Source organism: Trametes versicolor (assembly GCF_000271585.1).
Source record: "Trametes versicolor FP-101664 SS1 unplaced genomic scaffold TRAVEscaffold_12, whole genome shotgun sequence".
NCBI classification, from domain to species: domain Eukaryota; kingdom Fungi; phylum Basidiomycota; class Agaricomycetes; order Polyporales; family Polyporaceae; genus Trametes; species Trametes versicolor.
Window position 1 is genome coordinate 1,024,240 of NW_007360332.1, and position 15,095 is coordinate 1,039,334.

General features: G+C 57.6%; 5 protein-coding genes and 1 non-coding gene across 6 annotated transcripts; 4 read left to right on the forward strand and 2 right to left on the reverse strand.

Moving 5' to 3' along the window:
* Positions 1-147: 147 nt before the first annotated feature.
* Positions 148-2,813, forward strand: TRAVEDRAFT_52598 (uncharacterized protein; the record flags this gene model as incomplete). The annotated part of the gene is made up of 10 exons (XM_008045300.1): positions 148-288; positions 345-569; positions 632-705; positions 763-879; positions 958-1,108; positions 1,162-1,241; positions 1,295-1,416; positions 1,477-2,273; positions 2,340-2,491; positions 2,633-2,813. 10 exons carry the CDS (start codon positions 148-150, stop codon positions 2,811-2,813), a joined length of 2,040 nt encoding a protein of 679 aa, XP_008043491.1.
* A 620-nt stretch (positions 2,814-3,433) lies between these two features.
* On the reverse strand, positions 3,434-5,328 carry TRAVEDRAFT_74782 (uncharacterized protein; the record flags this gene model as incomplete). Its single annotated transcript, XM_008045604.1, has 6 exons — positions 5,262-5,328; positions 4,988-5,200; positions 4,903-4,932; positions 3,925-4,846; positions 3,552-3,865; positions 3,434-3,491 (listed from the first exon to the last, which is right to left on the reverse strand). Exons 4-6 carry the CDS (start codon positions 4,531-4,533, stop codon positions 3,434-3,436), a joined length of 981 nt encoding a protein of 326 aa, XP_008043795.1. The 5' UTR covers positions 4,534-4,846; positions 4,903-4,932; positions 4,988-5,200; positions 5,262-5,328.
* Positions 5,329-7,164: 1,836 nt separating this feature from the next.
* On the forward strand, positions 7,165-7,587 carry TRAVEDRAFT_133973 (uncharacterized protein; the record flags this gene model as incomplete). Its single annotated transcript, XM_008045605.1, has 3 exons — positions 7,165-7,236; positions 7,308-7,499; positions 7,552-7,587. The coding sequence occupies 3 exons, from the start codon at positions 7,165-7,167 to the stop codon at positions 7,585-7,587; spliced, it is 300 nt and encodes a 99-aa protein (XP_008043796.1).
* A 220-nt stretch (positions 7,588-7,807) lies between these two features.
* On the reverse strand, positions 7,808-9,472 carry TRAVEDRAFT_52601 (uncharacterized protein; the record flags this gene model as incomplete). The annotated part of the gene is made up of 2 exons (XM_008045301.1): positions 7,808-8,405; positions 9,432-9,472. 2 exons carry the CDS (start codon positions 9,470-9,472, stop codon positions 7,808-7,810), a joined length of 639 nt encoding a protein of 212 aa, XP_008043492.1.
* On the forward strand, positions 8,693-8,763 carry TRAVEDRAFT_t203. Its single transcript has one exon. It is a non-coding gene; the product is annotated as a tRNA-Gly (tRNA).
* Positions 9,473-9,596: 124 nt separating the features above from the next.
* On the forward strand, positions 9,597-14,760 carry TRAVEDRAFT_74784 (uncharacterized protein; the record flags this gene model as incomplete). The annotated part of the gene is made up of 9 exons (XM_008045606.1): positions 9,597-9,974; positions 10,038-11,076; positions 11,720-11,891; positions 11,948-12,166; positions 12,226-12,261; positions 12,321-13,290; positions 14,019-14,255; positions 14,324-14,646; positions 14,703-14,760. The coding sequence occupies exons 1-9, from the start codon at positions 9,720-9,722 to the stop codon at positions 14,758-14,760; spliced, it is 3,309 nt and encodes a 1,102-aa protein (XP_008043797.1). The 5' UTR covers positions 9,597-9,719.
* Between the last annotated feature and the right edge of the window lie 335 nt (positions 14,761-15,095).

Below are 15,095 nucleotides of genomic sequence, written 5' to 3' on the forward strand. Positions count from 1 at the left end.
GATAAGTACGCGGCACTGGCTAAAGCGCCAACCATTGTCCGCAGGTTTAGCCACTGCAACGGCTGCATAGCTATATAATAAGACACAGCGCGTTTTTCCAGCATCTCCTGTCTCTTGTTTCCCCCCTTCATCTCCTTTGGTGCACTTATGCCGCCCAGAAAGAAGATCAAGACCAGCCACCCCAGCGGAAACATATTGGGTGACGTCGGTGCGCCCTCCGAGTCTGGACCAGTAGGTTCAACACCGCGGTGCGGGTTGTGCGATCTTCCGAATGAGGTGCTGCACATGGTACGTGTCGCCCATTCTCGCCCAGTACTGACTTTGACCTGACCACTCCTGTGCAGATCGGAGCATTTCTGCACCCTAAAGACTTGTTCAACTTGTGCCACACCTGTAAAGGCATCCGCGTGCGTTTTTGGTCCAAAAGCGCGGAAAAGTGCGTGTGGGCGGTTGCGCTGAAGAGGGCCCCTCGGTTTCATGGTGTGTACGGGAGCGAGGAGCTCCCCGTGCGGCCCGCATTTATGAGCATACCCGCGTTCGTTCACCTGCTATTCACGACAAACTGTATTGTACGTCCAGACAGATTCTGTTCGCATCGCTGCACTGCTCACTAGTCAACCTCTCTCTGTAGATGTGTGGGCGCACCATGCACAAGGTTCTAGAAGGGTGTGGTGTCCGCATCTGCCAAGGATGTTTACCAAAGGCGTGAGTCTCCACGATGGTCTTAAGTGTCCGAGTGATTCGCTTAGGTTGCGTATACAGTGTGATTTGGTATGGAAAAGCTGCCAAGCAAGTAGAGATCGTCAATTCCGCCCTCAGCAATGCCATCTTAGATTGGGATACATTTCCGGACTTCTTCACGGTCTTGAGTCTATCCAGGTAGGCACGATCCGACCGTGACTGCAAGAACGATTCAGCTTATTATTCGACCATTCTTTGCCCGTTCTCTAGCCACAGATATAATGACAAGTGGAACCTGCTTCTTCGGCGCGATGTGGATGCAGTCGTCAAACGGTATAAAAAGCTTGCGGCCCCCGGACCCGTGTCGAAAGATGCATTAAACAAGTTCACCGATGCTCTGTCTCACGAGTGCAGCCAGCGGCAGGTGGTGAGACTATTCTGCGTGTTCTATCGCCGGAGTTAACATTCTTTGCTGTACAGCAAAGCCGTGAACTTGAAGAATGGTTAACAAGGACCCGGCAGGCCAATATTTACGGTATCAAAGAAAAACGACGTCACGAGTGCGTAGGCCGCAGTTACACTGTCTTCCCGGCATTGAACTCAGCGTTGCTAGCATCTTGGAGCGCCTGTGCGAGGAAGGTTGGGCCGAAGAGCTAAATCACATGAACTATTGGGACATGTATAAGTTCGTTAAGATCCCTTCACTACGTCTGCCTAAGCCCTTGACCGACGCAGGTAAGTTGCATTACTTACATCCGCTACAATGCCTTGACGCGACCGCACCACACCTCGCAGAATGGCCGAGGGTGATGAACGCGGTACAGGCCACGCTTGACAAGGCGCACGCAGACCTCAATGCCCACAAAATCCAAATAGGGCTCCGCATGCGCTATAGCGACCTCGAAGACGCCATTCGCGAACACTGTGTACAGCTCCCGCGGACCCCGTATATGTTGCATTATCCTATCCCGATCGACTTCGCTTTCACACCTAAGTGCCGCGCCGCCCTCGAGCACCCGTTGAAGTTCGACTACCCCACCGATCACTCGGACCCCTTCGAACGCATGGCTCCCGCTCTCGTAAAGAAATGGAACACAAACGTAAGAAAGAAGCTGACGCGCTACGTGCGTCGACACCTCCGACGCATCCCCCCTGGCGTCGACCCGCTTAATCTGGCAGTTGCCGTTTTCACCTGCGGTCACTGCGCAGCTGGGGTGCGATACCCCGAAGTACTCCGCCACCCGTGCCTCCGCCTCAGGCCTGAGGCCGGCAATCTGCCAATTGCGGAGGACGACTTGTACACGCGCATTATCACGCGGCCTAACTTTATCAACGAAAAATACGAGCTCAACGAGGAGCAGAAACCCCTGCATCGGAGATGCATGCCCTTCGACGCCGACCGTCTCCAAAACGGACCCATGGCTATCGTGAACGTCGATCGGATGCGTAGGGTCGTCTCGGGGCTGGGCCTTGATGCGGTGCGGACAACAACCGACGAGCTGAAGGCATGTGGGGGCTGGCTCCGTTGCACCCTTTGTGAACCTGGCGGTCCAGAGGAGCCGGTGAAGCGTGTATACGACTGGGTCGCTGCAGTAAGCTTCCTATGACTGTTGTGGTATCGCGTTTCTGCTGACGACGTTCCCCCCATGCATGTTCAGTTTGACCACGAACGCGCGCACTGGGGCATCGACGTAGTTGATGGCACAGAAGTAGATCACATGTGGCAACGCGTCGACCAGCCGGCGATCCTGGGAACCATTCAAGAGCTTGAGCTCGCAGCCCGCAAGGCTCTTCTCTCCGATCGCCGCTCGTGCTGGTGTTGCACTTTATGTCGGAATTATGAAGGAGGCATTAGATACATCAAGAGGCACCTCATGGACGAGTACGTGTCAAGTTCCTTTCTTCTCCGGGTACTCCAGCGTGGTTTCCAGTGGTGCTGACGTTTCAACAGGCACAAGATTGAGGATGCTGACCAGGCAATCCAAGATGGCACGATATTCAGACATCCCTGGATAGAGCCCGATAAGGGGCGCTGTTTCAAGATCTTGCGCGGGCCTGACTCGGATGATGAGGAAGATGCGGAGACCGTAGGCTACTCCAGCGACGAGTCGGAGTCCGACTCGGAATACTAGTAGTAGAAGTAAGGCAAGCTAATTAAGGTAGCTTAGCACAGTGTTCCCTAGCATGTAGTAAGATAGCACGGAAGGACGGTCTTAGGTATGATTGTGCGGACCTAGGAACATGTACGAGTTTAATGTCATTTGTATCCGTTACGGCGCGTGGGCGGCTAGCCGGCTGCGTGTATCATACAGAACGGCACGACCTCCCCTCAGCTCTCTTGTCGTTATTAGTCCCCAGAGTCTATGATATCTCATACACAGAGCAGTTGTAGAAAACAGACTACACAGTAACAGCAATTGACATGCAGTGGTGCCAGGCGGTCACCCCCCGCACACAAGCAGAGCAGAGACATGCACAAGATACAAATCTTGGGAGAGGGTACACGAGCGCCGGTTTCAAAACGGACAAAGAGTGCAAGGCTGCACGGACTCGGATAGCATCGGGATGAATGGACATGTTGCTCGTAAAACCGGAGATTGAAACGAAAAGGTGACGGACTGGCAAGCCTCTGAAGGTTAGTAGATGGTCGCGTACAGACTGTGCAAGAACGCGACCTCGTTCAGAGACAGGTACTCCGACCGTCCAATCAAAAAGTCTCAGTAATATGGCCTGGGTCGTCGTGCCAAAGGATCTAATATGACATGATGCTGACTCTCATGCCCTCGGGGAGCGTCGAGGGAGGTATATCACTGCACACAAAATTAGCTCCACACAGCCCACATATTAGCAGAGACGCAGCCGCAGCCTACCAGTTCGCGTCGATCCACGCGCAGAACGCCTCCCGCCGCCCGCGCAGCATCCACCACCACAGGCTCGGCGGCTCCTCGTCGCGCCGCAGCAGCGCGACGCCCTCGAGCAGCGGACACGTCTCCGCCATCGCGCCCAGGATGTCCCACCCGTACTGCGCGAGCCGGCCGGGCCACTGGGCCACGTCGCTCGTAGGGTCATCCATGCCGCGGCGGACCGCCGCGGTGCTGTATTTTCCGGGGTCGCCCGCAAAGTCCAGGTGGAGTTGCAGCGTGACGAGCGTCGAGATGCGCGAGAGTGTGCGTGCGATGGCGATCTGCGGAGGGAGGAGCGTCAATAATGAGGATCGGCAGCCGTGTGGGCGGAGATACGTACGTGGTCAACGGCCTCGCCGGGGGACCGACGGTACCGATGCAGCATGAGATGCCGCAGCTTCGGGAAGCGCTGGGCTATGAGCGTGAGGAGGTCCGTGTCTGCCTCGTCCGCGAAGTAGACGAGCTCGAGCGTCTTGAGGCGGGGCGCACGGACGCGCTGCAGCAAGGAGAGCGCTTCAGCGGCGAACAGGATGGGGGACAGCCACGAGCTGGCCAGGTCTATCTGCGCCTTGCGGTCGTAGTGCCGGGGCCAGTCGCGGAGGGAGAGGTGGGTGAGGTCGGGAAATGGGATCGCGAAGATCGGGTCGCGCGGATGGGGGTATGCGACGACGAGGCTGCGGAGGTTCTGAAGCGCGCCAGAGGAGTTGCTGGGGAGTAGACAGCATCGACTTCCGGTGCGGCGTGGAAGGGCAGCCATAACGACGAGATGTCGGAGGTCCGGCATGCGGGGGAGCATGGAGTGCAGGTGTGCTGTGTATGAGCGATTTGTGGTATCAGGGAATGAGCCGCCGAGGTACAGGTCTTGTAGTGCCGGCCAGTCGGCTTCCGCCATGGCTCCGAGTGGTGCCGTCCTCATAGGCAGCACCAGCGACCGTGCCGTTAAACGCATGCCGAGGACAAGGGCCGACAGACAGTCTTGCTCTAGCGCAAACCCCCCGGCCCACGTCGTAACCGATGCCGTCGTGGAAGGATTCGGTGTCAAAGGGGTCGGGTAGGATAACTCTTCGAGGGCAGATGCGCCTGAGCTGGTTGTTTCCGGAAAGGGTGGCACGTCCGTGAACGCAACTGAGGCTGTAAACGAGATGGACTTGACTTGAGGGAAGCTGAGAAATCGCTCCAAATCGCCCCACTGGACGCGGTGTGAGGTGCAGGCAAACGTTATCGATCGCACATGAGGCAGATACAGCAATGCGTCGCAGGAACTAGCCATTGTCTTTAGTTGAGGTCTTCGACAAATCTAGGTATGAAAGCAGCTTACTGTGCACGGTATAGGCTGTACGTCAGATGCCTGGTGGAACCCATTAGAGACATTACCGTTGGCAAGCAAAGGTGATAGAGCTTACCGTACGTGGGGTCGTATGACGACGGGTGGTACTGAAGCGCCGTTTCCGCCCCTGTTGGTGATTCTGCACTGCGAGAAGAGGGTACTGAGGCAGAGGCTGCGAAGCTGTTTGCAGCACAAAGAAAGGCGTTTCAGAGAAATGCCCCTTTCGCCCTTCGGCGCCAGTAACTCCTCAAAGATGAGAGTAAACACGTCTTCATCGATACGCAGTATGCTGTATGTCAGAGTGTTTAACAATTATGCCTCAGATGTGCTAGGCCCGTGGATCCACGCACGGCGATGATTTTGCATGGAACTGAGGTTGTCCAAGTTGCGGACCGATGTCAGTGGTGACCGACTCACCGTCACTCGGAGACGTACTACGATTGCACAGATTTTGGGAGCCTGACCCTGGAGAGTGAAACGCTGTGGTCATGGTGGTTCGTGGTCAAGCCTACTGAGGGTGATATGTATTTCCGCCTCGGTACCATGATCGCACTCGTGGCGCGCTATAGCTATTTGGCAGTGCTTGGTCGCGTATGCAAGGCTGATTCCCACAAGAACTTTGCAAGAACTTGCTCCTTCTCACTCTCTCGACTGGGCGGTATAGCTCGAGATAAAGATTGCGCTAGATCCTCTGCGATAGCCGTAAGTAACAGAACACAAAACTCCCGTCGAAGGAGTCTGCGTCGATCACATAGTCTGTCACAGCTTACAGACTCGCCGCCAGGCTTGCAGCTTGCACGTCGCTCTTGTTTCGTGCTCGATGTACGATCGTGGTGAAGCCCACTCCGTGCAGCACTCCAGCCTATAGAACAGCCTGTCCGGGCACAACCCCTCAACCTCTGGGATTTCCTGCTTCGATTCGGATCGTAGAGTTGAAGCTGTCGAGGTACGCAAGAATCATGAGCCACTCAGTATGTAGGGGAGCGACCAAACCAGTAAGGATAAGATTCAGAAGTCCTTCCAAATCTTACTACCTTCATAAGCGGGTGAGATGAGGATAGCGAAACTTGCCATTCTGCCCCCGAGTGCCGTAGCCAGCGCTCTCTCCCCAGCCACGGTTGCACCGGGGGCAGCCCTCCGTGTAAGCCCCGTTACACGTTGATCGCATGAAGATGTCTGGCTAAAAGTGGCACCCCTTTGTCTGACTGGCCTATCCTGATCGTGTTCGTAAAATAACGAGAGAACCGTGTTACATACTGATCGCACATCGGATGCAGCGTGTGGTCGTTGAGCACCTACCGTGACAGCCGCACAAGTTGAGACACCGAAAGCACAATCGGACTTCAGCAACGATGTGATTTCGGTGTAACACCTTGTTACATAGGCGCATGTCTTGGGGTGCTAGTAGACCACGCGCGTAACACGTCGCGCGAGGTCGCACACGTCGCGCGACCGCAACCGCGCGATCGCGATGCGCGTAAACGCATCGTGGCAGCATGACACCTCGCTGCATGTAAGTTGGCACAGCGCGATGCGCTATGGGGGTGAATGCGCCCCAATGTGTCGCGAAACACGCGAGAGACTGGTAGCGCGAGGTGAGCAAACGCTTACGCCTCGCAAGGGGGCAAAATAGTAAGTTTTGCTCTCTCGGTTTTACCCCACACGTCACAGTAGTAAGCTTCGGAAGCACCCTGACCTATTTCTGGTCCTGAGCGTGTTGTCAGCGCATACAGTATCTTTTATTCCAAAAAACTGTCGCGAACCTGCGGGACATCTGACGCGGACGGGGCGCAGTCTCATCGTTGACTGATATTCATATTGACCGTCGCCATCGAGGGCTACCAAATTGGCGCATGTTTATTTGACGACACGTGGCAGTGGAGACAGCCTGTTCCAACAGAGGAGCGCCAGGGAATTGAGGTGGATGACTGCCAGTAGTACTAGTCCCACGACAGAAGAGAGTCGAGAGTACTAGCGGCGGGAGGAGGCCGCGCGGACGAACACGCACGTGATCGCGTCTGCATGACGACGTGGGCGGAGAACAGCGAGGGCGCGCGGTCTCCTGCGCTCGCACTACGATCTATGCTTATGCTGCCCACGCCCTCATAACGCTACCCCCGCCTCGCTCCTCCCGCCCCTCACCCACGCTCCTTCCGCACCCCGCTCTCTTTCTGTTTCGTCCCGACTGGCTCGCGCAACCTCTTCGACTCTTCCTCGCTTTTCCTCCATCTGCAATCTCTATCTGCCTTCGCCATGCACGCCGTCTTCTTCTCTGTCTTGCTCTTGCAGAGCTTCTTTGCTTTGTTGGTGCAGGCAACCCTTTATGTGAGTACTTCCTCCGCCGGCGCATATACCGCAAAAGTGCACCTGCTGATCGGTAGGGCACGCGACGATAGGTCACACAACCCACGGCCGGGTCCACCTGCAGCGGTGGAAAGCCATGCACCGTCCAGTGGCTGGACGATGGCACCGCGCCTCTCCTCTCCCAGGTCGGCCCCTGCTACGTCGGGCTCTACAACGGGAACAACGTCCTCGTGCAGCAGATAGTGCCCGTGGACATCTCGAGCGTACACTCGCTGCAGTTCACGGTGAGTCCTCTAACTCCTTGAGTATGTCAATTTGATGCTAAAGCCCGCGCAGCCGGACTCGAACGCGGGGCCTAATTCTGGGTCATAGTGAGTGCTGCCGCTGCTGCTGGGATCGCGCAGCCATTAACATCCTGACCATCTGTTCCTGCAGCTACATCAACTTCACCTCCGTCAATCAGGTCGGAGACCCCGCCGCACAGTACACGCAGTTCTCCCCGAATTTCGTGTGAGTCCCCCTGTGATGCGTGGTGCTTTCTGCCGCACCCCGCCACACACCCTCATCTCATCTGTCATTCACCGAGAACTGATCAACTGTTGACCGTGCACAGACTCAACTCCATGACAGGCTCGCTCGCGTCGCCCGTCGCGAGCGACGTCTCCGCCATCCCCGTCCCTACATCTGTCCTATCCGCGCCACCCAACTCCGTCTCCGTCACATCTACAGTTCCCGCCCCGTCGACGTCCTCGCCCGCCGCGTCGTCCGGCTCCGCGTCGGCTTCCACTTCATCGTCACAATCTGCCACTAGCTCTCCGGGAGCGTCTAGCACATCGGCATCCGCGTCCGCGTCCATATCTGCGTCTGCCTCTTCGACATCCGCATCCGCGTCCTCGTCACCCAGCTCGGCCGCGTCGGATAGCAGCGCCTCCGTGTCCAGCACAGGCTCCGCGAGCGCGAGCGCGTCGCCGTCGTTCACGATGGGCAGCGCCGCGCCCACGACGCTCACGGTCAGCGCCTCCGCCACTGCGTCCGGCCTCACGACCTCGCGCGCGACCAGCACAACGCCGACATCTGCCTCCGCGGCGCCTGCAACATCGTCGAGTGTCGGGGCGTCAAACGGCGCGCGCGCCGCGTCAGCGCCGATCTCGCTCGCATTCGCGCTCAGTGCGGTCGTCGCGTTCGTTTTCCTGCCATGATACCCGTGCCGTCAGCTTCCGCGATTCGTCTCCAGGCTTGGAGACGCTTCCACCTGTTATGTTTGTGTTTGTGTTTGTGTTTGTGAGCTCGGACACTGTACCCCCCTCGGCCGCCCGCGCGCGAACCCCCCTCTCTCTGTTTGTTTCTTGGTGTAGATTTCGGGCCGAGGGACAATTTGCGTATCCACTGCAGGACTGCTGCTACTAGCGACACACTCCGTTCTGCTCACTATGAACTGAGAAGAGGGTAGGACTACACTGGAAGTGCGGCAGGGAAGGCATTAATGGGGTAGTGGTAACCTGGGTCGTTGCCATCGACCCGCCGGGGGTTCGATTCCCCCTTAATGCAATCTGGGGTAGTGAATTTTATGTCTTTTTGCCCGTGCTTTGTCAGCTTTTCCTCTCCCTGGACCCTGAGATTGAGAAGTACTTCCCGGTGCGCACAATCTCAGCGAGGTGTGGCCGTCTCCTTGTCCTCGGAGAGCAACGATTCAGTCGTTCGAGTGTCCGATGACAATTATGGTCAATATGTATGCCAGGTACGATCTAGCGCGCGGTCAATGACGCCGAACCTTTGCCGAACCTCCTTTGCCACCGCCCCACCTATGTACTGCACGCAGACTCGGCTTCCTTAGCTCTGTGCTCATCGGGCGACTAAACACCAACTGTGACTCTGAAACGAGACGATCTCTCTACGACTAACGTATGTATATGAGCATCCGAGCCCTGTTTACATGCGCAGTCAGGCTCACTACTTACTCATCCTCACGCTCGTCTTTGGCTACCCTATCGGTCAAAAAACAGGCACTAGCGATAATATCTTGACGCAACGCGCGGCAATCCTTGGCCCCGCCACACGACCTACTGCGACGGCCTTCTCGATTCTCGAAGGCACTAAGCTCCGGACTATTCGATGTCGACGTCTTTCATGCTCGCATCGCGAATGGGCGTGTATCTGACACGCGATGCACGCGGGGCGCAAGAATCTGCATGCCTCGGGCTTGTGTCAACGCTGACTGTGAAGCTTCAATGAAGCGGCCGGGTGGCTGACGTCGCATGCTGGCCTCGCGGACGAATCAAGGTGCGTGGCCGTACGTACACGTACGTGAGCACCTGCGCCCCATCCGTCTTCGTGCGCTCGGGCGCTGGGCAGGGTCTGCAAGCTTCAAGCTCGGCCGTTACTTAATCCTGCGCCGCCGCGCGATCGACCGCGCGCGATGTCGCCGCGCTGTATATATGCAGTGCGGGGCCTCACTGACGGGCGCGCGTCCAGCTTGGAGCCCACCCTGGACGAGCTGAGCCAACATGCAAGACATCAACGGACCGAGGGCCTCCGCCGTACAACGCGCGTGGCTAATCGACGAGATCGTCCGCAACATCCTCGCGCACGTCCCGCTCGTCGGGAGCTCGAAGACACTCGCGAACTGCGCACGCGTATCAACCGCGCTCAGCGATCCTGCGCTGGACATGCTCTGGAGCAGGATGACTGGGCTCACTCCCCTCTGCCAGCTGCTCGACGAGTCCTCCGCAGACGAAAACACCAGCCATATTTCCACCACGGTGAGTCTCTTTCCATGTATTATATGGGCTTCGTCGACTCATCTATGCGCACGCAAACCACAGATCCCGCACAATGCCATCGACGACGCCGGCTGGTCGCGCTTCACGCACTACGCGCGGCGCGTCCGCAAGCTGCACTACCACTGTCGTGAGGGCCCCTCAGAACGGCTCAGCCAACGCACCTTCGCCGCGCTCGTGCGCCGCGCCTCCCGCGCAGGCTCCCCCCTTCTCCCGCGCCTCGAGGAGCTCTCGTGGCTCCATTGCGCGCGGGACATCACGCCCTACCTCCACTTCCTGTCGCCCTCCCTCCGCCGAGTGACCGTGTACGTCCAGGTCGGCGGCTCCGATCCCGCTCCCCCTCCGCTTCCTTCGCCACTCGACCCCCAGCAGCAGCAGCAGAACCCCAGCAGCGGGTTCTTGAGCCTGCTCGACGCGCAGTCCCCGCAGGTGGAGGAGCTCTCGCTGGAGGGCATCGCGCTCCCGGCGTCGCTCGAGCCGCTGCTGGCGTTCCGCCGGCTGCGCAGCCTGCGCCTGGGCACCGTGGCGTGCCCCGTGGCCGTCGTCGTGTCGTACTGCGGCGCGATGCCGACCCTGGCTTCCCTGTCTGTCGACCTCAGCTGTTCTCCCGCTGCTTCTGCTGCTTCGCCCGCGCATGACCACCCGGACGCGGGCGCGGGCGAGCCTGCCCTGCGCGCGCTGGAAGACATGCGCGTCGCGGGCGCTCCGTCGCTGATCGAGGAGCTCCTCCGTTCTGTTCCTCCCGGGGCGCTGCGTTCCGCCAAGTTGTCGGTCCTCGTGCCCGGGTACGACCAGGATGGGGGCGCGCGCTGCATAGGCGTGCTCAGTACACGCTTCACGACGTCGTTACAGAGGATCCGGGTGCACTACAGACACGCTACAGATCGTCTTCCGCACACCACACCCCTCTTCGCGCGGGCAGTCCAGCCGCTTCTGGCTATCCGGGGCCTGCGCGAGTGTACACTCGCCTTCGAGGACCCCACGCCAGCTGCGATTACAGACGCGGACGTGCGCGAGATGGCGGAGGCGTGGCCCGCGCTATCCTTGCTCGATGTTGCACTCTGCCGGAATCCTTATCTTGTGGGTGCAGCGGCAGTGATGCCTTGCCTTGCATCTCTGGCGGCCTTCGCGCACTGCTGTCCTGCGCTAGCAACTCTGCGGATCCCGGTTGGGCACAGCTTCTCTGGGCTGGATGGACAACACGTAGAGCACGCCGGATGTGGTGGCGCAGGTGTAGAACATGGCTCGGGGTTGCGAGAGCTGTGGCTGTCTGGTGTGTGGTTTTCTGAGGAGGAGTCAGGTCGGGTGGTGCCCTTTCTCAAACGGACGTTTCCCTGTGCAGATCTGAGTGCGATGGTGGGCGCGGGGGTGTTGCGTGCTAGATGATCATAGACGTTAATGCAGGGCGGCCACTCTTGGCAGTTAATGTAAACCCTCAGGCCTCACTTCCTTCACCGCCGCGTAACCTTTGAGGTAATGTCCGACGCCACGGCCATGTAGACACCGTACGGCGACAAATGGTAGATGTACAGATGTTGGTGGCGGATGGATTTAGGAAAAGAGGAGCGGATCATCTGAGTCGTTGTGAGAACCGATACCTCGGAGCAGACTCATTAGCACTCCAGCATATGCGGCCAAAGAGTGTCAAACAACAAGCGCCACAAAGAGGATGCTAAACGACTCCAGCCTCTTCACTCACGCTAAACCCGAACCGCGATTATGATCAGTGGTTCACTACTCCGGCTTCTCTACTTGGAATAGCCTAAACAAGATGAGCTTTGCGCCTAAAGAAGCGTCGCCAGAACCCCCGCTGAACGGCGCGTCGGCCAACAACTTGACGCTCTGGCAGCACGGCCCTGGCTCTGGATCTGAGGGCATACAGTCCCCCAAGCCGTCTCCGTACGTCCAATCCCACAAGGAGAACTTGCGCTGGACTGATCTCCGAAACCTCACAGAATGTCGCAGCTCAATGAAGATGTGTTCGCGCATTTTGTTGCGGAGTTGTTACATTCTGGAGCCAGTGGCTTTGAGTCCCTAAAGCACCTCTCTCTGTGTTGTTGGCACTTTCGCTACCTCTCTCTCCCTGCTCTCTTCTCAAGATGCGCGATCATGAACTCCAAGAAAAGGGGAAACGAATTTGATGCCCCTCCTCTCGCTATACGGTCGCATGTGCGGTAGGCGCGAGTGATCTCCCGTCTATCGTCACCGTGATGGCACTGATACATCGTTCAAGGCATCTCACTTATCATTGGGGGCAGTACTTCACACAGTAAGTCAAATGTATCTTGTGTGGCCCCGCCTGATTTCACGATTAGTACGCTTCCACAGATACATTGACGGCCGTCGACCGAAGATCGTAATTGAGTTTGGGAAAGCCCTACGATATTTACCCTTGGTCCGATCAGTCTCTTTCACCGGCGCAGGAATGGGCATTCCTTGGAAAGCCTTGAAGACTTGTCTCAGTTTCCCTCAAGTCAAGGCGATCGAGTTCACGGAGTCATCCCCGTTCACCTTCGTATCTCCCTTCCCGACAGACGCTAACTCAGCATGCTCCGGCCTTGAAGAGTTGTCCTATGCCACGCCCCTAACACCTCAGCTACACTACATGCTGGAGCGGCAGACGACATTGGGAAAGATATGCACGTTGGAGAGGGCTTGTCTGTCGTCCATGGTCCTGGGGATGAACTCGGCGGCGGCGCGATCGCTAGTGTTGCCCATGAAGACGGCACCGCTTGGCGGCATGGCAAAACTCGACTGGCCAGCCCTACAGAGCCTTACACTTCGAGGGTCGTTCCGCACCGATGCTGATCTCTGGAACGCGGAGTACCTACCATCCCTGTTCCGCCGCACGCCATATCTTCGACGCCTCAACATCACCGCGGCCCTTCCTACCACTACTAGCATCCGATGTTCGGTGCTCGGTTGCAAGGCGCCTCCAGTCGTAGGACTGGAAGGCCTGCGAAGCCTTACCATCGCGTACCCCGATCCCAATGATGCCATCTTCTCGACCCCATTCTCTGGCCTCACCAATCTGTCGCTCCGTGACTGGCCCCGCCACTATGACATTGTATCCCATAAATACTACTATGATTCTTGGCGATCACCCATCCTTTCCTCCATGGAAACCCTTTCCATTCTGAGCCGGCTTCGGGTCCCCAGCCTTTTAACGCTAGAGCTTGTTTATTCCGCAGACGGAGCGGATGACGACCTGCTCACACTCATCACTCGATCCTTCCCGAAGTTGCGCCATCTCGAACTCCATCGGTATCGCCAGTCGTCAGGCGAAGCTGTGGATTATGTACGTTTTTCTGTCTCAACAGCTCGTTACCTTTGTGTCTTACCAGGACGTTTCCAGCAACGTATCGCGCGCACGGTCTCGGAAATGCCGACCCTCGTCACACTGCGCTTACATCTTGACTTCCAATACGACCAGGGGAGGCGAATGACACCCACGTCGACTATCGCGTACTCGAGCAGTGGCACGCTCAGCTATCGAATATCGGCTGGGCGGTCGTGGACATGTTGTCTGAACAATGTCCGCTGCTTGAGGGCGTCGCCCTTTTGTACCGTGGACAACCACCGGCGATGTGGATATGGTACCCGGCCCTCCGCTCGCAACAGGCTACCCGTTGCTGTGCCTATGATCGCTCTCCTGAGAATATGTAGGTTTCTCCCTCTCGATTGCGAACTCCTTGCTGATACGGCTCCTCACAGTGACACATTTATACCGCCGTGGCCCTGCGGATGGGTGCCGAAATATACCGTGCGACACTAGATCTGTTGTGACGGACGCAGAGACCTCGCGCGTAGTTTTACTATCTTCTCCCACCGAACATGGCGGCGTCGAGTCGTCGGGAGCCTTGTTGCCGTCTCTAACAGGCAGCGCACATAGTCATGAATACAGGTGTTCGATTATCCTCGAGTCCTTGGCAACACAGCTTGCGGAGCCTCGTCGTTGCTTACCCCGATCACCGTGACCCCGTCTTCTCAGTCCCGTTTTCCGCCCTCACTTACCTTTCGCTCCAGGACTGGCCCCGCCACTACCAAAAACGCGGCCCTTGGCGATCTCCCATCCTTTCCGCCACTCAAGCCCTGTCCATCTTGCGGCGTCTCCGCACGCCTGGTCTTACGACCTTAGAGCTCGTCTACCGTGCGGACGAAGCAGACGACGAGCTGCTCGCCTTCATCCCTCGGGCATTCGCGAAACTGCAACATCTAGAGCTCCATCGATACCGCCGGTCCACGCATGAGGTCGTCGATCACGTACGTACCTCCGAGTTCATCTTCGCAGACTGAGGGCGCTCGTACCAACTTACACCCGATTTCCACAGCGCCACATCGCGCACACCCTTTCGGCGGCCCCGTCGCTCCTCCGGCTGCGCATGCACCTCGACTTCACAGACGACCCCGGAGAGTACGTCGATCACCTCGGCACCGTCTCGGACGAAGAACGCGATTACAGCAGGTACGAGACGTGGCGCGTGCAGCTGGCAGACTTGGGGTGGGATGTCCTGGACGCCATGGACGTGTGCTCCCCGCTCGAAGGCGTCGCTCTATTGGATCGTGTATGGCAGAAGGCCGCGTGGGTTTGGTTTCTGCGCGGGCGCTGGAAGGACCCTCGCGCGCCCGTTCGCGACTTTTCCGACGGGAACTGGTGAGTTGCCACACTCCTCCTGCCGGTTCGCCATCCGACGCTGAGTTTGCCTTCAGTGACATACTGCCCTCGGCGCTTCCCGCGAAGATGGGGGGTAGGTTGATGGCCTACTAGGCCATTCACGAAGGTCATGCCACGAAACTTTCAGATGTTGGACAACCTGTAACGGTGAAGTCGCACCATTTCGTACTTTATACGCACTCGGCTAATCACCAACGCTCCGAAATGGGTACGATGATTGACACAGGATCTATATACGTCCCTGTTCCAATCGCCTGGGCCGTTTCTATGTAGTATCTCTGTCTTTCCACTTGTTGGTTCTCTATCATGATGTACGGCTCTAGATTTTTCCCATGTCGCTCCTGGTGAAGCTGACTGTTGTGCAATATCCTCCCGATCGTATACCTAGTAACGATCCGTGTGCCGTATAATTGACGACATGCAACCGC